Here is a 24,514-nt window from a genome sequence, read left to right as displayed (position 1 = left end):
AAATAGTGGCCTTTTGTAGCTTAAGGGGGAATTGGAACCTACTGAGGAAATCAGAACCATTGGAGAGAAAGGTGTAAAAGTCTTGACAAAGATTGTTTGTTTTTTTTTTTTATCCTTTTCCCTTGTTTTTTACTCCTTTGCAACTCCTAGAGGTCCCTACTGCAAGCCTTTTGGTGTTTCTCTCTTTCTCTTTTTTCCTCCCATCACATTCTCTTATTCTCTCTTTACCACACTCCACATTGCTTTTCATATCCAAATCTATTTTTGAGGTTCCTGTCTCAGCAATATTTCACTGTCGTCATCGAAACTTTAATGTAGTTGACTTTCTTTTTCTTGCACGCCTTCTCTTCCCTAGAGTGGCCATAGACATCCAGTTCCAACAGAATACCAATGCTCTAAAATGGTGCAATCACCACCCAGCAAAACCCTAATCAGCGGTATGTGTGCTTTTAGATAGAATCAAAAAGTCCTCCAAAATGGGTGGTAATTTATCATTTATGGAGCTGATCCTTTTCATACATAGCACAATTGTTTTATCAAGGACTTGCAGGAATGTTTTGGCACCTGCTGTCCCTTCTGGCACTGCTCGGGTGGCATTTGATAGTTTTAGCTCTACTCATTTGCATTGACAATAAGCCTTAATAAAAGCTGGATAGGGAGTTATGTGATTACCACCAACCAGCAGCCCGTTTCCGTCTCAGGTGTGTTTCACAACTTCACGAACATGTGCATAATGTTACATCTATACTATACATGCACACACACTTACATAGGAATGCTCACATAAGAAGGTATATTAGATCCCCCCCTACCTACAAATTCATGATCATGTTGTGCATAGTAATGATCCCCTCAAGTGCCTCAACAAAGACGAAAGCAGGAGGCAGAGAGAGAGAGAGAGAGAGAGGGAGAGAGAGAGAGAGAGAGAGATTAGGGTTAAGGGCACTGTGTTAGATGCCTATCATCAAAGAGAATTAAAATCTTGTAATAGACCTAAAAAGCACCCTTGGGCTGTAAAGAGTAGAAGTGGTTGGGCAGAAGGCAATGCAGTGGAAAAAGTGTGCTCAGGATATATACTAGGAGACAGGCTTTGCTTTAGAGAGGGAGGGGAGGTTGGCCCAGTCAAACTATTCACAGGCATTGATTCAATGTGACTGCTGTAAGTGGCTGTAAGTGAGGAAATAGTCAAACTTCCATTGACTAGGACTTGGAGATAGCTCTCTTAGGCTTGCACAAGTTGATACACTGTCAGCACTAGGGCTCAACACAAGTTCATTTCAGCACCCAGGGGTGCATTAGTGTGTCCCTCTTCTTTCTTAGTACTTTGTAGTCTGGATAATATCAACGGCGTGGTGTAGCTATTTCCTCCAGGTCTGACAAGTCTCCATTCATTATGTAGCGTTCGATCACCCACTGAAAGTTTTAATTGGTACTTTGTACTTGAATTAGATGAAACAAATGATTTAATGTTTTAGTTAAGATAAAATCTTTCATCAAAAAGATGGAAGAACGGTATACAATTGAAAATACCTCTCTTCCTTTCATGTCTTTGTTTTCTCTCGTCCTCTGTCGTACACTCCTTGTCCTAATGAGAGTGAAAGATGAAAAAGACAAATAGGTAAAACAAGACAGCAGTGGTCGAACGCCCTACCCTGCCTGTCACCTTTCTCGTGGGAACTCTTTCTGCATCAGCGTAATGTTTTATTGATTTATCGGCAGCATGAAAATGATCCATTTATCCCTGTCTCAGAGAGATATATGAGTGTTGTGGACGTGTTCTGGCTGAATGATCTTGGTATTAATCGAAGCCAAGGATTGTCAGGATGAGGTGATTTGGCTGTTTGAGGTCTGCAGTAGGAGTGTCCAAATGAACTTACCCATAGAGAGCACAGATTTAGCTGATTCATCACATTTAGACATCCCCAGCCCAGAGTAAAAAAAGTAACCTCTAAACATAATCTTGAATGGATTGCAGTGCTCTAAAGGTTTTGTTTATGGTATTTGGAAATACTGAGCAATAGTAAACCAATTCTTTTGGTTTTGGGTGTTGCATCACCTCCTTGTGGTGATGGGCTGGAAAATGAGTTATATGTGGTATTTCAAGGAGCCCTAAGTGAAATCTAATATGGCATTTGTTTAATTAAAACCCAAGCAATGTTTTGGGGGCAGCAGATTAGTGCTAAAAGATTCAATTAAAGTGTTTGGTGAGAGAGGAGCATTGGAGCTTGTTGGGTTTCCTCCATGATAAGTGAAATACCTTGCAGCCAAACTTGATAGCACTGATAGCATTTAATGAGAATGGACCCTTGTTGCAGCCACTAACTATGGCTGCTGCCGAAGCACCTTGACTGTCCCACCCTTCTTCCAACCTCAAAAAAACAGTCACACAAACATGTTGTACTGCCTGATTACGCAATCAGCATATCTCTCAGAAAAGCAAAATATTTAGTAGCATCCCTCATTTTTTATGAAGCCTGATTACCATCAAGTTCTGTGCAAAGATGCTGAAAAACAAACTGAGATAAAGGGAGAGAAGAGTTTTCTTTGGAGTTTGTTTGTTAGTCTAATCTCTCCCACTTGGTTTTGTAATCTCAGTTAACTGTCTAAATCTTTTATTAGATTTTGAGGAGGCTAGAACAACTGCAAGCATAATGGGAGAAAATTGGGATATTTAGCATTCAACTAATGGTTTTTTGTACCAGTAATGCTGGAGCAAATTACTTCCCATGAGTAATAGTTCTTCTTCAACCATTTTTACATACAAACACAGCTGGCCGAAAAGAGCAGGACAGTTAGTCATGGGAGGCCTGCATGAAAAACATTTGTGTGTGAGAATATTGCAATGGGTAATGGGATGTGAGGCTTCATATATTCCCATTTCTCTGTGTTTTTTTTCCACCTGTCATCCAGGTACATTCATTTTATTTCCCAACACTACCCCTCTCAGTCCTGCCACCCTTAGTTACCATGCTAGAACTATGTATCTCGCCTCACCGTCCCCCTTCATCTCAGCACAATAGAGCACTCCACAGTAGCTATTAGTGAAGCAATCAGCATACGCTAATGTAAATATTTGCCCAGGGCCATTTTATATGGACCCACAGCCAACAGAATAAGTGAGAGTCTCCAAATGTAATTTATACTTCCAGGCTGCATATGCAAACATGCACTTGTGTACATGCACCTAGATGCGCCAAAATATACATGCACAGCCATACACACATATTACGAAGTCACTGGCACTCACCCAGGCAAGCCCTTCCTTTCTCTATCTCGGTAACAGTTCTCGTTTTCACAACAGTGAATGCCTCTCTGCCTGGATAGAAGAGCTATGAAGAACTTCTATTGTACTCACTGGCAGGCTGCTTGTGGTGCACTTGATGGAACAAAATAAAAGTTTAAATTGATCAAGGTAATGTGGAATTTGACAGAGCAAAACGCACTCCCCAAGACAGCTTTGATGTTCTCGCTTTGTTTCAATGTTTGATGTCAGGGTTGCTAGTTGAGTAGATGTATACATGCTCTGTTATGGCAGAATGATGCCTTCCAGTCCTGTCTTTCATCCCAGCTCCCGGTTCCTTCACATCTCTTTCATTTTAAATCCCATTATTGTTGTATTTTGGTCTTTTTGAATGCAATAGGCCTGTAATTCCATGTTGTGAAATTATAAGTAGAATTTGAGTGTTGCTCATTGTAACCATTCTGTGGTAACAATCAATGCTAAACCTCATCTGTTCCCATATCTTCTCAGTGATTCAGTGGCATACTTTTGTCTTATAACCCCCTTACTGCTACCTCTATGATTAGTAAATGAAACAAAAAAAAAAAAATGCAAATTACAAATAAAAGTCACCTTCTAGAGTGCTATACTTGCTCAGGTTTTGCCCTGTCAACTACAGCTTTGATAAAAAAAAAAAAATGCTTTGATAAGAGGTGATTTTGAAACGCAGGCAGCTGTAGAGTGAGATTTTGAAGAAGAGGGGATTTGTTTTTCATATTGTACCATTTTTGTACACAGTGCTCTGGGTTCCAGTAGGGACAAATGACAGACTTGAAAGATCTGCAGTGTAGTTTTCTCACCTTGTTTTGGATTTTGGATTTGGATTTTCCTCAAGCGAATCGTTTGGTTGCAGGTCACATTCAGGCTATTATTATTCTACTCGTGCAGTTTGCTGTGTTGCCCCAAGGTGAACAGTGAACCACTGCATATAATACAGAACATATGCCTTTTGTCCATAAACCCAGATAGGAGACTATTACTGTAATATTAAACCCCCAGTTAAGAGTCCTTAGTCACCTACAGTACATACAAAGCAATACAAATAATGCTGTGTGCGTATGTACATACATAAACCTACAGCATAAAAGTTCAAAGATATTTATTGCTCTTCTAGCATAGACTGTGCTGCTATTTATGCCTCCCTTGGCACCATCAAATACATCCCTATCAGTATTCATCCAACCCTGCTGTAAAATGAAGTCACATCCTGATAGGCTCTGTGTGACTGTGGCACCTGTTGCCCTATTGGCTCAGCCCACGGATTGATGTCTTCCCTTTGATGAAACAAGAGCTCATGTCTAGACTGTACAATAGGCCCTGTCACCTTACTTCTCTACTGGAACATATTTAAAGTGTAGGTCACAGAGGATCTAGCGTTTTTTTTTCTCTCTCTCTTTTTAACAGGATTGAATTGTGTGCCTATAGGCAGGTACATATGACAGGAACAGTAACATGTTTTTAATAAGCTGGGCTCCTCGGGGAAGTGGAATAAATTTCTCAATTTGACATGAGAAGAGAAGAGCCCAATGTATATTGGCAATATATTGTTATTCGGCAAAGAGAGAGCCTGTTGAATGAAAACACTGCAAAATATATTTGAATGGGGCATTTTTGGTTCCTCTTTTGTCACAGGAAGGTCTGAGGTTATTCTGGCTGTGCATTTGCTTATTTTGATGCGTATCATATGAGCCAAAATAAAAAAACAAGCCAGGACTGATGGATAAAAGTAAACTTTGTACAGAGGTTATACCTCTGTACCTCTCTGTTACCAGTGCCACTGCAACAATTCCTCTATCCATTTGACTCAAAGTGGCAGATTTCTTTTGCCTGTCTTGAGCTGTTGAAAGCCGCCATCACTTGCTTTAAATTTCTCTTCAGTACAGTTAAGTACATCTTCAAAGGGAGCAACTGGGGCCAGCTGGTGTGGGTGGGGTTGAGATATAGAATGGAAACAGAGAAGAAAAAAGAGATTCAGACAGAAAGAGAGAATATAAACACTAGCTTAGCTTTTAGGTGTACATCAGAATTTGTGCATCAAAAGAAGGTAAACAGCCAAAAATCCAAACATAAAAAGAGCAAAATTTCTTAACTTTGAAGTCAGGACCCTAGCTGTGGTCCCTTGATAAGTGGGTACTTCCTAGAACCCGCATATTGTTTGATAAATGTTTAATCAAAAAAATTGTTTTGGCAAAAAAATACATATTTTTAAATGCTGCACTTTGCGTGAGGTGTACTCATATGACATTTGACTGACAGTACAGAAAGTTCAGGAGGACAGCTTCATCTTATTAATAGATTTTGTTACATAATGGTGGGGGTCACAGGCAATGCAAGGTTGGGAAAAGGGTATAGGGTATTTAGGAACACACAGTTCTTCAATCCTTGAACAGCTACAGACTCACTTTCAATTATGAGCATGCCCACATGCTCTCACACATCCATAGAACAGCAGCAACAACATGAAGAGCTTTGTGGCTTAGCCTTTAATTAGGCCAACACTAAGACACACTGAGAGGCCAGCATGTTCCATCCCACTGCCCTCCAGCTCCCTCAGGCCCACTCAACCTCACCCTAGGCAAACTCAGCTAAGCCTTGGCTGCAGATCAGCATTCACATCCGCACGCACTTCCACACAAACTGGCAGTGGTGCACAATCTCCTCAAAAATGGTTTCTTTGTCTTGTCCTCACACAGAGTGGCATACTCCCTCCTGCCTTTTTGCCAATCTATAACTTGTGCTTAAGGATTCTGTTAATTACAGCTCTCAAGAAGAACCTTTTACCCCATGTCTGTCCCTTCCTTCCCTCTTCATTGATTGCAACTCCTCGTTTATTTGTAGATAGGCTGCATGGCAGAGACCTTTCAGCATCTATCTCCGTTGCGCCCTCCCTTTGCCTCCTCCTCCTAAACCCATTCTCCCCTTTCTGATAAAGGATTGGAAACAGATAACAGAGGATGTGGTGCAGGACCGATCTCTCCACAGTTTCATGGCAAAATCACTAAGAGGAGATAGATTGTGGCTCTGCCGCCAGATTTTCCTCCCATGGCTTGAGTCATTTGTGTTTTGTCTTGGACTGAATGTCCTTGGAGAAGTGCGTAGAACTACCAGGAAGACCAAGACAGAGATTGCTGGTCAGTGGTAGAGGAAGAGCAGTCAGGAGGAGAAAAATATAGAGGAGAGAGTGGAGGTGAATTGAAGAGAGGGAGTAGAGAGCTGGGTGAAGGAAACTGGAATTGAAAAACCAATTCCAGTCAGAACAGTGATAAAGACTGCGCTAACTGTCTCATAGTTTGTTTTTGTGTGTCCGTGTGTATGACTAAAAGATTATTATATATATGTACTTGAATAGAATGTAGTACTCTGTATGAGGTGACTAATTGTAAGGGTCTTACACCACAAGCACAACCTGCCTGACTGTTTTACTGGACCATTGTTAACTAATCCCTTGTTTGACAGAATTGAATGGATATGGTAAAACATCATGGACAAAAGCCCAGTGTTTCTACCTCAGTACCCTCGCCTTTATGAACCAACAATGCTAATGAGAGTTAATGTGAACAGAATGGGAAGCAAATTATATGTGGCTTTGTTAACATGATTAGTGAAATGGTAACATAAAACAGTAGCAAATTTAACATTTTTTTTGTGATCATGAGTAACATGGATCTCCATTAATAATCCACAAGTATCCGTGGGCCAGTGACCAGCAGATTGAAGAGCTACAAGGTGTCTTAAGTCTGTTAGTTTACCTTTCCCTGGAATGAATGGCTTCTGGTGCATGGAGTTGTCCATGTGATATTAGTAAGTTGTGGTGCCAAGGCAAGCCACCACCTCTAGATTCATGATTGCCATTTTTTTCCAAAAGATATCCACTCATTTGGATAATGGCAGTAAACACTATAGTCTATACTATACTATAGTACACAGACCAAACTGTATGAGTAATGTTTTTTGTGTACTCTAACCTGTGGAGCCCTGTATGGAGACATCCGGATTCTTTGTTACTGTACTCACTTATTCCATTTTTATCAGCAATGCATTTATCCTGTGTGTATTTAAGTTAAGTTATTATACTAACTATATCAACATAACTTAGATTTTTGTGGAATTTGTTGGACAAAAACATAAACTTTCTAGTTCTCAGTGATTGCCACCTGAAGTCTCACCTGTTATTACCAACACTTAGCCTCGGCTCACTGTGTCACTCAGCGTCAACTTATCAAAGACCTCTACATGGAAACTCTCACCTCCCGCTGAATGACATAATACCACAGAAACACCATCAGGGTTACCAAGGCAGTGCACACAAGCAAACTCCCACAGAGAGTTGAATTCTGATTCATTCTGATGAATGACCATTACCATGTTCTGATTACTTTCATAAAAGAATGGCAGAATGGTGCACTTAACTCTGGACTTGTGTATTTTATTGGTTGCAGTGCATGTCACACAGAAATAAGAGCAATGTGTCAAAACCAATCACTTCATCAAGGTTGCCATTGATAGAAGGCCAAAGCTTAAATTGGAGAGTTGTTTAGTGAAAAAAAAAAGGGCCACAGTGAGTGGTGCCTTACATGCTACTGTGCAATTGAAGTCCTTGGCTCAGAGGGAGGCAGCTAAGTAAACTTGTGAAAAGTACAGACTTGATTGAATTTTTTTTTTATTCCAGTCTCACATTCCAGTCTGCACTATGTCTGGGTGCTTTTTTCAGTTTGTGTGTGATTGAGAGAATACAGGTAGTGTGTGAGATGCAGTACAGTACACATTTAAGTATACTATTCATGGGTGGATGAGCGTGAGGTGCAACTGCTTGTGAGTTAATAAGTTGCAAAGGTGTTTGATGTAGGTAGAGATGGTGATATCAAGTTTGTCGCAGACATTGGTGGTTAGGATGTGGCGTTGCTATGCCAACCACAGTCACAGCTGGTCTAGCCAGAAAACAATGAAGCGGTGTTTCAGCGGGCAATCATCAAATTCAGACAAAATGAAGGCGCGGAGCAAACAAAAAGGTCATCAAGCGAGTTTATTCACAGTTTGATTTTGATCTCAAAAACAAAGATCTGTATTGTCAGGTTGATTGTGTTGTTTGTTTTCCCCAGGGAGGAAGAGCCTTCACTGTGTATGGCATTTTAGGTTTAGGTAGTTTCTATTTGATGTTGTCAATATCAAAGGGAAGATTAGCACAACTTCATGCGAGACGTTGTTTCCTTTCAGCATTCATGCATCCAGCACTGTAATCCGTACTCTTCAAAGGCCGGTGAACATCTGAGACAGATTCTTGGGTTGTTTTGTAAAGACAATCTACCTGTAATTGAAACACACAGCCAGCATGTCAGAAGAATGAATGCTTTGACAGGTCTGCCAAGGAAAAGGACAGCTTGCTCTCTCCTTCAGTTTGTGACATTTTGTTTGTAGCTATCAGCTTCTATTTAAAACTGCAATCACTGTATGTGAGGGAAGACTATATGCAGAAGTGTCACCTTAATTATCACTTTCCACATCAGATTTTCTGTTGAAGCCGGCTGAGGAGAAGAGAGGTGAAGGAGTTATGTAGCTTGTTATCACCAGTGCTTGATAATAACACCAAGCTAACATACTGTACCATCCAGCAAATACTAAAATTGGTTGCTTTGAGTGGGCAAAAAGATGGCAGCCAGCTTGACAGATAGTCAATCCATGTTGACTTATTACATTCTGTACACAACTAGTCTGAGGCAAACAAATAGAACTAGCAGAATCCATTTGCTGCTGTGGTTTGTTGACATCATGTGAAAAATAACTCTGCAACACTATCTGCCCCAGTGGAAGAGTCTGCTCTTTATTCAGCCAGGCTGCTTCAACACAAGGCCTTTATCATCCTATAGAGTAAGGGAAAACATATATACCTATGTACAGTACAAGGTGGCTGTACAGACCCTCAAGGAAATTACCCAAAAAAATATAAAAAATGTTATATGAATGGTATGAACTAGTTAGAAAATGTTCTCATAGAAATAAGAACACAACGTAAGACCTACAGATTTACCACAATGCTGGGTATTTTGTGCAGTATTTCTCCTTTTAATGAAGCAATTGTGTTTGAGCATTTTATCTTTTGATCAGCTTTTTCTCCCACAGATAAATAAAGCTTTAGATGTTCCTTGTGACATTGAGGTTGATGTGATTTCTGCATTTGTTGACATCATGTTTAGATGGTGATTATTATTGCATCGTGCGGTGAAGAATAGTTCAAAAGAAGGTTTTTAAAGCAGGATTTGAAAAAGGAAAAAATGTTCCCCCGTCTACAGAGTACTACATTCTATTCAAAAACAGACAGGATTGAAAAATGTTCGGAATGAGTTAATGTGTCCATTTGAGGTTTGATTTATAAAGGCCTTGGGATAAGATCACTGGCTGAGGTTGCTGTGTTGTATTTGTGTATGATGGCCTTTCAGTTATTGCAGAGAAAATGGGGGTGGGAGAGTCAGACACAGACTGATAGAGAGTGAGGGAGAGAGGAGTTCTGGGCTCTCCACAAAGCCTTGGCAAAGACAGACAGGCTGCACTATCCTCTGGGGAAGATTCAATTATAAATGATGCTTCCACTTGGAGCCATCTTGGAATCCCTTATTCTTTAGGAGATCTTCTTCACCTAATCCTCAGCAGGGTTTGGTGTGGCCTGCCTCTGAAGTATTATGCCTCACACACATTGTGTGTCATGCATTATGAATGATGGGAAGGAGACACTCATGTCCTAATTTTGCTGAGAGCAGTGTGAACATCAACGGTATAGCTGACAGAATGCTAATTTTCTCCACAGAAAGGAGGGCCGAACTGAGTCGGGTTTTACAGCGCATTGCTGTGGAAGCGGCCCAGCTATTTATTAGCAATCTTGGTGTGTTTACATCGTCTCTAACTGACTTTTCTCCGCCTTTTCTGTCCATCTATCTCTTCCTCTTTCACCTGGCATCATTCTGCATCTCTTCCACCTTTTACCGTCTTTCCTTTCATCTCTCTGCAATGTTTCTATCCCTTTTCAAAAAATTCTACTGGTGGCAGCATGCAACATTAAAGCCAGCAGACAGGTCTTTTTTGTAGCCTACATTGCTGTGTAGATCTCAGTCACAACCCTCTTCTCTCCCCCAGCCTCTGAAATCCTCTCAAGACCCCCTTCCCTCTTCCTCATCCTCTTCCTTTTCCAACCAGGGAGAATAGGAGCTGACATCTCCAGAGAACCGAGAAAAAAAAATCATTAAAAGCGCTTCCTCTCTGTCCGCTTGCCGCTACAACACAGTGTCAGTAATGCAGCAGGAGTGTAGACAGAGAGGAGGGAGAAGGAGAGAAGAGGGTGTGAGGGTGAGACTGGCTATCTGAGTTTTGCAGTAATGAGGGGGGAGTTGTTCTGGCTTACCTTCTGCTGTTCAAGTCTGTGTGTGCATGTGTGTATGTGATGGTATTTTCTGTGTCCTCATGTTTTCGCCATTGCGGTGTTACATGAAGCTGGAGTGAGGATACATGACTGATTCATTAATGAGTGTCTGTGAGTCGATCATGCTGTTCTTCTGTAGCAGTCCGACCATGTAGGGAACCCATGTGACAGAGCCTTTTCCTGTTGCTCTGAGGGGGGGGGGGGGTGTTGGGGTGTTGGAACATCTCAGCTCAGCTCAGCTCAGCTCATCTATGGCACTTGACTCTCGCTCCATCTGTGTTTCTCTATTCTCCATGTCTTTCTTCTCCCCTCCTGCAATAAATGACTCTCCCCTGTTCTCTCAACATTTCCCTGCTTCTGCCTCGGCAACATGATACAGATGGCAAATCAAGCTGCTCATCATGGAAACATGTCAAGTATGTCCCCCGCCATCGAAGGCTGACGTAAAAGATAATAACTTTTTGATTGAGCCATCTCACCGTGTTTTATCCTAGGAAGACAGTGCCTTGTGTGTTTTTTGAGCGCAAACCAATTACAAACATTGAACATTCATCTCAAGCTACTGAGAAGAATTAGCTGTTATGGAAGACATACAAAAACCTTTCAACAGTTGGCTAGGTCATTAAGCTGGCTAGGTTAGTCCCAAAAATAATGTTCAAGCAAGTGAGAAAGGTTTGGCAAATGGCATCCCATGGGCCATCTGGCATCTCAGTTACTGCACTGAGTTTGGTGACCTCATATAATTCCCCGGCAACCTGAGCTGAGGTCTGATTAATCAGAATAGATGAAAAGACCTGTGTGGGAGTGCACGGCATACAAAATGTCACATTACATACAATAACACTATGTGGATAGCTCCCATTGCTGAGTGTTTATAAGATCATCACATGAAAGAGAGATAAAATTGTAAAACCCTATCTGGCACATTTAAACGTGCAAGTAATATGTGAGTATTGTTACATATACAGAGAGTTTTGTTTCCTAAACAGTTAAGGCAGCAAGATTATATTCTCTGAATGCAAAAATCACATATCAAGGGTTTATTGCAGGACTGTATTACGTTAACTAGGTCAAACCACAAACCTAATTGAGAAAAAAACAAAAGAAACTGAATATTGTTTCACTTTTTAATCATTGCTCAGCCTAAACGATTAATCATGAAAACAATTCACAGATTAGTTAATAATGAAAGTGCAGCTCTATATATGGACTGCAACAGGGAGCACAGTATGTTCTCTGTTGACATTTCTTTTTTTTTCTCTCCCACACCTGCACCAACCACCAACATCAACTAAACTGTCACCACTAAATCTCACTGCAGGAGGGGGGCCTTAGCTTCTCTTGGCATTGTTGGACAACTATGGCACATATACAACTACTGTAGTATTTGACTGCTCAATCCCAGCGAGTGGAGCTGCTGCCCAGCGGCTCAGACTTTATCATCCTGGCTACTGGTGCTGCTTTGCCGCCCAACAGCAGCAGCAGAAGCTGTCTGAGCCCCTGCCTTGCTTTGCTGCATTTGGTAGTGTGCTGGCTCATAAAGTTAGAATATGACTCTGACAAAGTGTTATACAATGTAGAGTAATCCATGCAATCCTCTGTATGCACTGCATTGACTGGGAAATAACTTTCGAAGCCATAAGTGCTTAGACTGTGCTGTTATCGCCCAGTAGTTTTTCTGCCACCTTTTAATATTCCTTTAGTTTTGCTTTGAGTTTACACATGAAAGTTATATACCTGATACAGAATAATTACATACAGATGAAGTTTAATTGGCTGAAAACACAAGTATTTTAAATAGCAATCTTGCTAGAAGCAAAGATAGGTGAGAAACCCTAAGCAAATGTGTGTCTTAATTCCAATTTTGCATGTGTTTTACAGTCTGCTGTGTGCTCATATATCATAATACTGCTCTAGCTGCCTGGAAGCAGCCTTCTCCTTTTCACTGTTTTGTGCTGCCCATTCAGTCTCTTTTCTTCTGTTTTTCTTCCACTTCTATTACCCTGGTTTTTGGGGCGTAATGTAGACATAGTGTGGATAGTGTTCTGTAATGCTACAGCTTATTGTAGGAGGGAAAATCAGTGTAAATCATTCAGGCCTGGCAGTTTTCTTTACATAGCCATTTTTCACAAGTCAGTGCCCTTCATCAGTCATCTTCTATATTTTGAGATTCGACACATGGCCACCATATGTGGTGACAATGTAGAAACACATACTGCACAGTCATACAAATGTCGTGCATTTTGTGTGTATTTGCCATAGAAATACATTAAAGGTCCAACAGCACACATGGTATTTTAGCCATTTGCTTCCGGCAGCTGATTGAGGACAGAGCAAAAGAGAGAACGAGAGAAAGCGAACATTCAATCATCAGCCTCGTCCCTCACTCTATCCCAGAGGGGAGAGGCAACAGTTGGAAGTATGAATTATGAAATGATAAGAGGTTGTAAAATGGAGATAAATCCTGGTGATTACACAGCTCAGTATCTCACAATTTGATTCTTCTGTCAATGATTTTTTATTGTAGTTGTGTGAAGGACAGCAAGCCTAATAATTCCCCATGTATGAAACACAGCAGGGGAAAGCATTGTGATGATAGAGTTCTTTTGAACGTGATTGAGGAGGCAATTTCATTTTGAATCTCACTTTCAGGATTTTTTTAAGGCTTCTCTTTTTTTTTCCTCATTCTCCGATGGCAGAAAATTCAACCACATCAAACCGTGTTTGTCTTCTTTTTCCATCCCCTGGGGTGGCATCACTGCAGAAAGCCCAAGAGATAACAAGGGGAAAGACATAAAAGCGCATAAACAACACACACATGCGCAAAGAGAAAGCGTGTGCAAAAACTGTGTGTGTGTGTGTGTGTTTGTGTATGCATGCATACTTACAGAGAGTTAGTGTTTAGAGTATTTACTCACTGCAGTTTTGTGCCTTGTGGGTAGCTGGTAGTGCCACCTTTTTCTTTGTGGCTGCTGATACACACATACACACATGCAGACACAGGTACACATCACCATATCCAACATCCACAAAAAGAAATAAATAAATGTATAAATAAAGCTCTTGACCGCCGCCTCCCTGTAGCTTTTACAGTTGGACAGACAGTACCAGTCTTTAACTGTAGGTCTTCTACCAGCTGCCTCTAAACAGAGGGTTTTATCACAGCATGGTGTGAAGGCTGAATACAACCAATTACCCAGTTACAACAGACATGCACCATGGCAGCTGCTCTGCTCCTTTTGCTTTTTTATAGATAGCATTGTTGCCTTGTACATTTTAAAAGTGAAAAGACAGAGAGAAAGCTGTACTTGCCAAGTATGTAGACACGTCTGGAATAACTTATGTAAAATGTTTTTTATAAGATTTTTTTTTTTTTTTAAATCACTACTGTACTCACTCACTGAGCTTGAGCAGCAGCTTTTTCCCAGTGGTCAAGTGGATTGAAACCAGTGACCTTCCTCCATTTCTCCCTCTGTGTGAAAATGATGTGCACCCCCCCTTACTTTTCTCTGGTGGTTTGTGTCACGTGTGGGCCTAAAGGACAGGACATACTTCTGTTTTGCAGACAGGTGTCCTGACCTTCTGTCTGCTCTCCCACACCTCAGGGGACCTCTGTGAAATAGAGGCCAAGGATTTGACCTAGTCTCTCATCTACAGTTTTCTCTAAATGGAGGTACACAGCAGATGCAATGAATCAAAATGCTGCAGAAAAATGCAATGCAGTGCAGTACCTTTCTTTCAAAAGTAAGAGCAGATATTTTAACGTTTATTTATAAGTATTCGTTTTAAAGAATATTCAAAAACAAAAAAAAATCCCTGCAGTTGACTTTTCAGTAGGGGTTCATAGCTGTGAAAGTCACGTGGATATTGAACGCATCATTTCTACTGTTTACTGCCATAATGTTGAAACTTTGTAGTCAACAATAGCACTAACTCTTCAGTGTCTGTTAAAGAATACCAAGAATGAACCCAGAAGCAGATGAAATATCTGCGGGAGAGAGAAAAAAACAGGAGATAAGAATTGTTACAAAACAGACCAGGCAATGTCCTAATGTGAAGTATCCCTGCTAATATACAGTACACACTGCTGCAGAACAGTAAACTAATAGGTGCATGTAGGTTTATTTTATAAAAAAAAAAAAAAATCCCAGCCTTTTTTACATTCTGCTTTCAGTGCAGTAAAATTTATATTCCTATGTGGGGAAAAAAAAAAAAAAAACAACTCAAAAACACTATTGTTTATTAGGCTTTGAGGCCAGGTTAATAACCAAAGTGCTAGCTTAAGTAATTGGGAATATGCATGGTAGAATATGCTGGAAATGTTAAAATATGCCATTGCTCACCCTCATTTTCAATTAATTAGTTTCCTTGCAAAATCGCTGAAATTCAATTATATTGGTCCTCACTTGAGTGAAAAAGCCCTGTTGCTCGAATAAGTCCCTTTCTTCTGTCTCGAAGTTATTCACATGAAACTTTTGACCTTGGGAGATTAACCTAACTGTTACAATTCTTCCAAAGTTCCTCTTCACCTGTATAGGTCTTTTTTCTCTGTCAAAATCTTCTGCTGAATATCACAAACGATGCCACGCTTTTTGTTCACAATGAATGCATGAATTGGTATGCAGTGGTCCTACTCTCTGTGTGGAAATGCAGCCGGTGCAGTCTGGGCCCGGCAGGTTGTTAGGGAAATGTGCTATGTTTTGGCAATCTCGGGTTCTCTCTCTTCTCTGTACTTGTGCAGATAATCACCCACTTGTGCGAATGTATGTGAGAAGGCATCATGTTTGAGTGCTTATGTGTATGCACATGTGTTTTCACACTTTTATAATTGAGCTTCACGATGTGCACTTGTACGCGTCAGTTGGTGTGCGTGTGGCTGCCTGTGTGTGTTTCGTGCTGAACATTGTCTTCTTGAAACACTAAGCAAATCTCCTCAATGTGATAATTGGCTCCCCGGGGTGCTTGTATCTTTGCTGCTCATCATCGTCATCCCCTCCAGAAAAAAAGAGTGTGTGTTAGATGAGATAGGCGAAGTTTGCTCGTTTGCTGGGGAAACTGATCCCAAGTCTGCCTGAACTCTTTTGGCATGAAGAAACTTTGAGGCAATGAGACAGCAGTGCCAGATCCGGTGCAACCTGGCTGCAGGCTGCTTTCTGCTGTCTTCACGGCATCAAGACCTTGTTTTTAGCCAGACACAATGCCATGGAGGAAATTAAATAAGCTGTTTGAGACAGGTTATACATGATGGAGCTTCAGTCGGTGCAAAGTCATTGAGAGCAGTAGAGAGATTTTATTGTTTCACTTCAGGAAAAAAAAACAAGAAATCTCAAAAGGAGGCATTTGTGTTAAACCAGCCATGTATGATTATTAGTTACAAGAAGTAAAGCAGTTGTTTAAGGCTGGAGCTGCTTCACGTGTTTAGATATTTTTCATGTCGCATAGAGGACCTTAGTGGGTGGTTTGCAATCTTGACACCCGAGATGTGTAAAAGCAGACGTGTTTGTGTGCCTGAAGGCAAACAGAGACACTCATCTGGTCGATAGTCTCCCCCTCTCTCTCCCTCTCTGTCTTACTCCCTCTCACCCATATGTTCTTACCGTCTCCAGGGTATTATGGACTACAGAGCAGATTGTTGGACGCTTCATAGGGGAAATAGTGAGACAGCTGGGCAGCCATCACAAGGCTAACCAGATGTTCAGGTGACTTGGAGACGAAGTGAATGGGAAAAAAAGTGGAATGACAGGGGGAATGGGTGACAGAGAGAGACAGAGAGAAGGGTGATGTGGAAGGAAGGGATGCAGAGGGATGACGGAGGCAGAAAAAATGAATTAAAACATTGATGCAAGAACTTCATTAGCAATCCCCTGTCAGCCTCTGAGGTGGGCCAAATATTTCCCATTATCCTTAGGCTATCCTTAGGCTCCTTTTGAGCCTGTCTCGTCTCCTGTGTTGATTCACCCACCGGTCTATCTGCTGTAGGTCTCATGCCTTTGATCTCATGATTATCTTTGCCTTAATGTGGGCGAGATGGCTAAGAAGCTCAAGTATTCAGTGCTTTAATTCTGATGCACCTTAGGGAACATTCAGAAGTTGGAACTGAATCCGACCCTGTAACCAAATAACGAAACTTTTTTTGGGTGGGTTTCATCTGATGATAAAAAAGGAAAATCACAAACAACTTCCACATATTCTGTGGCTCAGGGCCAAGTTTGATCCAATCAGAGCTTCTAAACTGACACAAATCTGCATAGTGGCTGATGTAATAACAAAAATATTCGTTCTAGTGAGCTTCTCCTTCCCCCACTGGTACTGAGATGCTTTTTTCCTCACTGCATTTGTCAAATTAAACCAGACAAAGGTTCTTCGATTCCCCCTACCTCTTCTCGCCTTTCTTTTGCCAGCTTTTGTTCTTTGGTTGCAGGTCTCATGTATAATACATGAGGATTGGGAGACTTATCTGGTTCTGGTCATACTGGCTGTTATTCCCTGGAAAGGGATATATTTAAGGGCTGGATAAGTCATAGATGGTGCAAAGGGAGCGTCTACTCAGAAGGTGGTGGGGGCTGATTGCGATTAGAAACCTAAAATAGACCTCAAGACAATTACACTGGAGCAGGGGCAAGGTAGCTGTAAAGGAATTACTGTGGATTTAGCCCATTAATGGAGGGAGTTGTGCCTTGGTGGTGGTGACATTGTGCTCCCTGGTGTCTAGCTGGAATATGTTTGCACATTACATAATAATTCATGAAAATGAGCTCACCCTATTTCCTTTTACCTGCTTTTATTTCTCTTACAACTAATTTATGAATTTATGATTTATACCCTTTATTTTACTTTTTGTGATTCCACAGCTGGCACCACCTACATCTTTGGTAAAGGAGGCGGGCTCATCACGTACACATGGCCTAATAATGAGAGGCCAAGCACACGGACGGACCGGCTAGCAGTGGGCTTTAGCACTACCATCAAGGACGGCATCCTTGTCCGCATAGACAGTGCTCCACGTCTGGGTGACTACATCATGCTCCACGTCGTAAGTACTGACGATGTTTTATGTATCAGCTTAATGCTACTCACTCTGTTGAGGTCACTCATGCAATTAGTTTGGGGCTAAACATCTGGCTCTAAACACTACTTGTGAACATCTTTTTAGCTGTGTTTAGCTATAGATCTAAGATAGTTTTTGCTCTCCACAAGCACTCAGATGTTTTCACAATCTCACAGTCGCTGGCCAAGCTGATGACAACAAACAAATCTCTTAATCCTTTCCTCAGTTTACTTATTGCAGTCTTTAGGTCAAATTCTGCACATCATATGCTCAAAAAACCCCCCAAAACAAAACACAGATAGTCTTTGCTTGGCAGCCTCTTTTAGAATAACCCTACTTCTCCAACACAGTTGAACTGACTTCCAGCATGAATAATGTATGTGTTTCTCCATACATATGCAGCGTGTTTGCACATGTTGGGGAAACATGATAGAAACTAGGGGGCTGCAAGTTGGAATTCTTGGGCAGTACAGTGTGCATCGATGCAGAATTTTAATAATCTCCCTTTATGACCTTATGTGACTCGTTTGCATAAGCATAAAGTATTTTCATAATCATCGGCAGCCACTGGATGCATGCAAGGGTGTCAGATGCACTGCTGTGTAGGTATGTAGAGATGGCGGCTGTGTTAGAGTTGCTGCTGATGCCATGCGAAAAATGAAAAGATGTGATGGTGAGGAGGATCTACAGTTGCTAAAGCAGATTGAAAGACTTTTTCTACTTAAAGAGCCCCCTCATCTCCTGAGTGTTGGCCATGTGGTGCAGAAAAGCAGCCATCTGCTCTGCAAAGATGAAGGCCAACAACAAGCAGTTTTGAGCTGCCTTTACGATATAGAGTGATAAAGTGAATGCATGTGTCTGCATGATGAAGGTGTACAGTAGCTTGAGAGGGCAATGTCGGAAACGCCTCCTTGCATGTTTCTCAGTAATTGCACAAACCTCTAAAGGAAAGAAAATGGATGCATTTTTAATTCAGCTCTTTAGATATCACAGCACAGAAAGCCAAGAAGGATATCTCTTATAATTTGGCCACAAGTTGTTGGGCAGCAAATGTCATCATTCCTCCAGTCTCATGGCAGTAATGAATTTATTCATAGAAAAAAGCAAGTGGAGAATTTGCCAATTCATTCTGAGAAGTAGCATATTTGGAGCACAGTGTAGGTTTTTTGATTTTACTTTATTTTATTTATTATGTGCATGCATATGTTGCATATTGCTTCATGGGTATCACTGCCCCATTAATATTTCAAATGATTTATTGACAACCAAGAATGTACAAACAAAGTGGGTTAATACTAACAATGATTATAATCTCAAACTATTAAACACTTGCAAGAATCATGGCACTGCCCTTTTCCACAATTACAGTGTTATTGAACAGAAACCAAATGAAGAACCCTGGACTTTTTGCCACAGGTAAACAGTAAATAATTAATTAGACCTTGAGTGAATATTTAGCTGTGAGACAGGGGGATCTTGAGGAAAATAACCCACTGTTTGGTCTCACTTCTCATGTTTGTTGTTGTTATCTGGCACATGTTAGATTCTGATACTCTACAGTTTTGAAAGTCTGGTGATACTGAATCTCTGAGGATGGTTATTTGTAATTTGTCAGCCAAAACAACTCTGCGGTCTTTCCAGGTTTTATGTGTGGTTAAACTGGTTTTAAATTGATGATTCCAGGAGGTGATTCCAGGCTTCACTGAAATGTCATTAGATAATAACTCCTAATGACAGACGTCAGGCCTTGGCTGTCAGCATTCTGTATTAACTAATGAATCAGGTGGAAAAGGTTAAAAGCGTTAACGCCTGTCGATTCCGGATATACTGTCTAACCAAAGGCCTTATCAGGCCCAGGGCGATTACCTTAGCCTTTGCAATTATTAGGTCACTACTTGAGAAACAGCACACTAATATCTAGATAGGCACACCATAATGTGTTAAACCGCTGAATATATGAAGCGATAAAGTCAACAAAAAGAAATGAAATAATTTCTGCATCTTTAGACTTGGACGTTTTTGTATACAGATACTGAAAGTTCATTTTTAATAAAACTCCACTAGGAGAACATGAATGTCTTTCACTGACCTTGGTTTTGACTTAAGCTTCTTGTGCTTGCAATTTACTCAACAAAAAAAACAAAAACAAAAAAAGCATAGTGCGTATTGTCTAACATGCAGAGCCAAGAGCTTAGAGAAAAGAGACATTTGGAAGCAAGACCTAATCACTGGCTCCATTCTTATTCTTCCTCTCTCTTGCTTTCTTCATTATCTCCTCTCCCTCCTCTCTGTGATTAGCTTACGGCTTGTTTGGCAATCATGAATTAAAATGCTGATTGTAGTGTTTACATTTTAACTGCTAAGAACAACTGCATGCTTGGTTTGTAATCTGAGGGGCAATTTGGGGTAATTTGCAGAGGTGAGCACGACATTTTGCCATCCCCAGTATTTCATTTACAAGTTAATTTGTTTTCTGAATATCTGAGTATAAAACATACAATGATCTTGATCATGATTGAGTCATGTTGCATATCTGAAGACATGATATGAATCTAATGTGAAGACAAAGCTTAAAGCTGCATGCAAAAAAAAAAAAATCAAATACATTTTTTTTTAGTAAAAGATGACTCAAAGGGTTTGTGGCAATACCACAGTGACTATTAGTAATACTGTATGTGTGTGTCTGTGTGGGTTATGCACACTTTCAAATACGTGTGTGTAAGCTTAAACTCATGACAGAAAAACTGTAAGCCGTGGGCTAGATGTGTCGGTCGTGACTCACACAGTCTCTCACCAGGGACTGCACATGACTGCAGGTGAAGATTACCCAAGATGTAACACAAACAAATATTCACACAGAGAGAGAAATCCTTCAGAATCCCAGCTCTCGACATATTTTAGGTGGAAAAATAAACTATTTCGAAATAAAAAATAAACTATTTAAAGAGAAGTTTCCACAAACAAACAAGACAGGAATTACAGATACAAATATAAAGAATGCCTTTTAAAAGACATCGGTATCATTCCAGTGATAAAATATTTTCAAAACTGTGAATCTATTCTCTGGATATCAAAAGGAAACTGTCATTTTTTGAAGACATAGCTTTGTGGCTTGCATATCATCCATTTTAATCAGCAGTATCAGAAGATAAATAAAAGATGAATAGCATATAAGAAGCAGATATAGAAAATTTTCAGTAGTTTAGATGTACATTCCTCAGCTACCCCACATTTTTGTCCTGCACTGTTTGAAAACTGCAATAGAGAGTGTGAGTGTGTGGGTATGAATGGGGTTTAGTTTAGTTCTCACTTCTGTGGAGACATCACCGGTGTAAAGTAGGAATAGGAGAACGCTCCATCAAGGTTCATGTCTGGCAGCTCTTTTGGTTTCCAATTAAGGTGGGAAATCACAGCAAGGCACCTGATAAGATAGCACCTCTGCGAGTATTGCAACATGTTATCTGTAAAAGATAACTTCAAAATATGCTGCACCTCATACCAAGTCTTTACAATAAAAAGCTCCTGTTCCCTGTACTGTATATGGATATTTTAAAGATATTTCTTTTTTAAATAGAATTTATAGGTCTTAAAAACTGAGCCACCTTCATCTAATCTACAAATTTAGGTTGTTTGCTTTAGGTGGTTCAAACATTTTTTTTTTTTCGTTCGACTGCTCCTGTTACTGGTCACCATGGCGGATTAGTTGATCTACATGATTGATTTGGCACAAGCTTTACTCTGGATTCCCTTCCTGACGCAACGCTTTCATTTACTCGGTCTTGGGGCCGACACTAAGACCGCACTGGCTTGTGCAACCTTGGTGGCTGAGTCTAACGGCCCCTGGACTTCCAAGGCGGTTTTAGACATGAAGGTGAAGTAGAAATTCAATCATAAGCCATACTAGTAGCTGTATTTTTTACACTCCTGTCTGAATGGAGATGTCTTAACACTCACACATGTAAAATGTGCACATTCACACTTTCATTTTTGTCTTTCAGGGTATTTTCTCAGTCTCAAAAAACATACATTGACAGCCAATCTGGCTTGTGTTCTCTAATGAAGTGATGACACAGATTTCCATTATGCACTGAAGTTTTCTCTGTGAAGTTAATTCACAGGGAAAATAGGTGCTGCTACTGGATAATCGAAAATCGTAGTGCAGACACTACACAGGCTGTGGAATAAAATTGATGGAGGTTGCACAGACCTTGCTGTATCCATTTTCCATTATCCTTACATATGTTACATGGATACAAACTATATTGCCGATATATAAACTATATATTTTAATGTACCTGTATTAGTGCAGGAGCACAGATGTGTAATTCATTCAGTTCTTCGCTCTTTCCTGTCTCTCTCCATCCATCCATCAACTTCTTTTCTGTCTCTGTGTGTTCATGTCCAACAGTGTTTGTTTTCCCATCTACCTCCCTCCTCCGCTCTCTTACTCCCTCTCCTTCTGACAGACATAATATAAGATGTTTGATGTGTACCTATGTGCATCAGTGCGTATATGGCCAGCAATGTATTGCTTCTATCAAGTTACCCTCGGCTGGGAAAGATAGATATTATCGAGGTTATGGCTCATGGGCTCTGATAACATTACTGCTTCTTATTTGACTTTGTATTTCCTTACCTCCCACATTTGATTCCCCCCACGGAAATAAAGAGCTTGGAAAAATATACCTCGCAGCTGTTTACACAACTAGTTGCATTCAATACATGCACTCAGCATTGTTCTAACTTTGTTGATAAATATTTCTCTGAAGCTGCACGGCACAGTAATTTTTATCAACACTGTTTTATTATTACAGATTTTTGATTCTTTCTTACCGTACAACTGTCACTTAACTTGACCAAAGATAAGAAAATGTTACGATTACATGAACATTATTGGCACAACAAAGGTCACTTTATATGAGGTCAATTAATAGCATCAAATTATTATCGCTCTACCTTCCCTGGGCATGACACTGTGGACATGATGACTTTCCACAGCAGGCTGTGTTGTGTTTGTCCTGTGAGTGGTTTAAGAGTCAGACACGTTTGATTCTGGCTTTACAGTTTCATTGTCAGAACTTTTAAAATTAAACAGTTGTTAATCAGTGGTGGCAAATCTTGCTGATGTTTGTGTGTTCGTGGCTGGGTTAACCTGTTTGCAGTAATCGGGTTAAGTGAAATTGCTGTTTGACATCAGACTCCCAGCGCACAGTCACATTTTGCATCTGCCCAGTTAGCTCCAAGTTCCCTTTATCTTTAGTTCACACAACAGACTTTATTTTAATAGCTTCATCTATGCCCAGAGAACCAACCAGTACCAGCACAAATTTAACTATTCCTCTCCCAATACCATGTCAACTGCTATCAAAGACCAGTCTGTCACCATTGCTCTCATTCAAGTCTGTACTGTAGATCTCATTACAGACCTCTTTCATGGAGATTTTGACATGTCCTAGCTGGAAAAGCAGAGAATAATAAATAAATGGGAATAATAGAATGAGTGATGGTTAAATTGCACTTAACTGCTTCGCATTTCAGGGTAATGCGATTGTACATGCTGGTTCACTGTCACACTATCATGGCTTACTGGGACACTTGAAGAGAACAAAACATTATTAATGTTAGTACCTGTGCATCTCTGACAAGTCCAAATGTCGGCAGTGAAAAACAAGCGAGGCATTGCCCCCTGCAATGACACACTTTAATAGGATGGCAGAATTTTTCTATGCCTTCCTGACTCACTACAAGTCAAAGATATGCCTGTGTTTTCTGATGTGGCACCGCTGTAGGTAAGATTTTCTTGGCACAAACACAACATTGTTACAGTAGGTTTAGAGAAATATCGTAGTTCAGGTTAAAAGATTATGAACATTTGTCTTCATAATAAATTAGGTAATAGTTCAAGAATGGCTGTGGTCACAATTAGAAGAAAACAAACACTGTTGGATGTTTAAAACCGATGTTTTTGTTGGCCCATTAATTTACCCTCACCTCCTTCCTACTGTCTGCAGAATTGTTGCTCTACATTAGCATCACCTGACCTACTCCTCTGCTGACATGAAATCACTGAGACCCATGGCCCAGGCAGTGTTGTTTGCTGCGCTAAAGTGTGAATCGTTGACTTGACGTAAATTAATGAACATAACTAATATATTAATTATATAATGACAGTGACAAAGAAATGTGATCACTCACCAATGCATGCTTAGGATGACTTTGTGCTCTTACCAGTTCAGTGTAATTGGATAGCTACATCCCTAACCTATGATTGAATAATGCTACCTGGCTCTAAATTGTATTGTGTGTCAGTTAAGTTCTGGCCTTTTAATGACACTATTTTATTGGGCAATATGTAATATATATGTGTAGACACACACACGCACGTTAAAAAAAACCTTTGAGTATTCAAAATAAGTTCTAATGCAGTGCCCATCAAAAACACAGGGTCAAAAGATTAGCTAATAATGTAGGAACCCACCTGAGTAATATTTTAATTTACTGCTGCAAAATTGCAAAACAACCCGCACTACCAAATGACATGGAGTGAAGCTGGGACTTAATGGGCCCCGGGGAGTCTTGGGCCTTGGGCCAGTTCTCTGCTTTGCCTGAAAGGTAATAGAGTTTACTATTACAAAAAAAAAAAAAAGTTTAGTTTTACTTCTTTTTTAAAATAACTTCTCTTTGGTGAAATTATTTTCAAAAAGTGGACCATCCAGCACTAGATAGTGCTGTTGTAAGAATATGGTTGGCTTTTACTTGTATTTATTTAGATATAAGA

At 40.4% G+C, this 24,514-nt stretch overlaps 1 protein-coding gene across 1 annotated transcript in view; it reads left to right on the top strand.

Moving 5' to 3' along the window:
• The window catches only part of nrxn3b (neurexin 3b), a 253,183-nt gene that overhangs the window by 167,502 nt on the left and 61,167 nt on the right, over positions 1-24,514 (top strand). The window contains exon 19 of the mRNA XM_026319115.1: positions 17,540-17,721. Within this exon, the coding sequence (XP_026174900.1) occupies positions 17,540-17,721 (182 nt within the window). The remainder of the gene's footprint in view (positions 1-17,539; positions 17,722-24,514) is intronic.

Source organism: Mastacembelus armatus, chromosome 24 (assembly GCF_900324485.2).
Source record: "Mastacembelus armatus chromosome 24, fMasArm1.2, whole genome shotgun sequence".
Classification (NCBI taxonomy): domain Eukaryota; kingdom Metazoa; phylum Chordata; class Actinopteri; order Synbranchiformes; family Mastacembelidae; genus Mastacembelus; species Mastacembelus armatus.
This window is presented reverse-complemented; position numbering and strand designations above follow the sequence as displayed.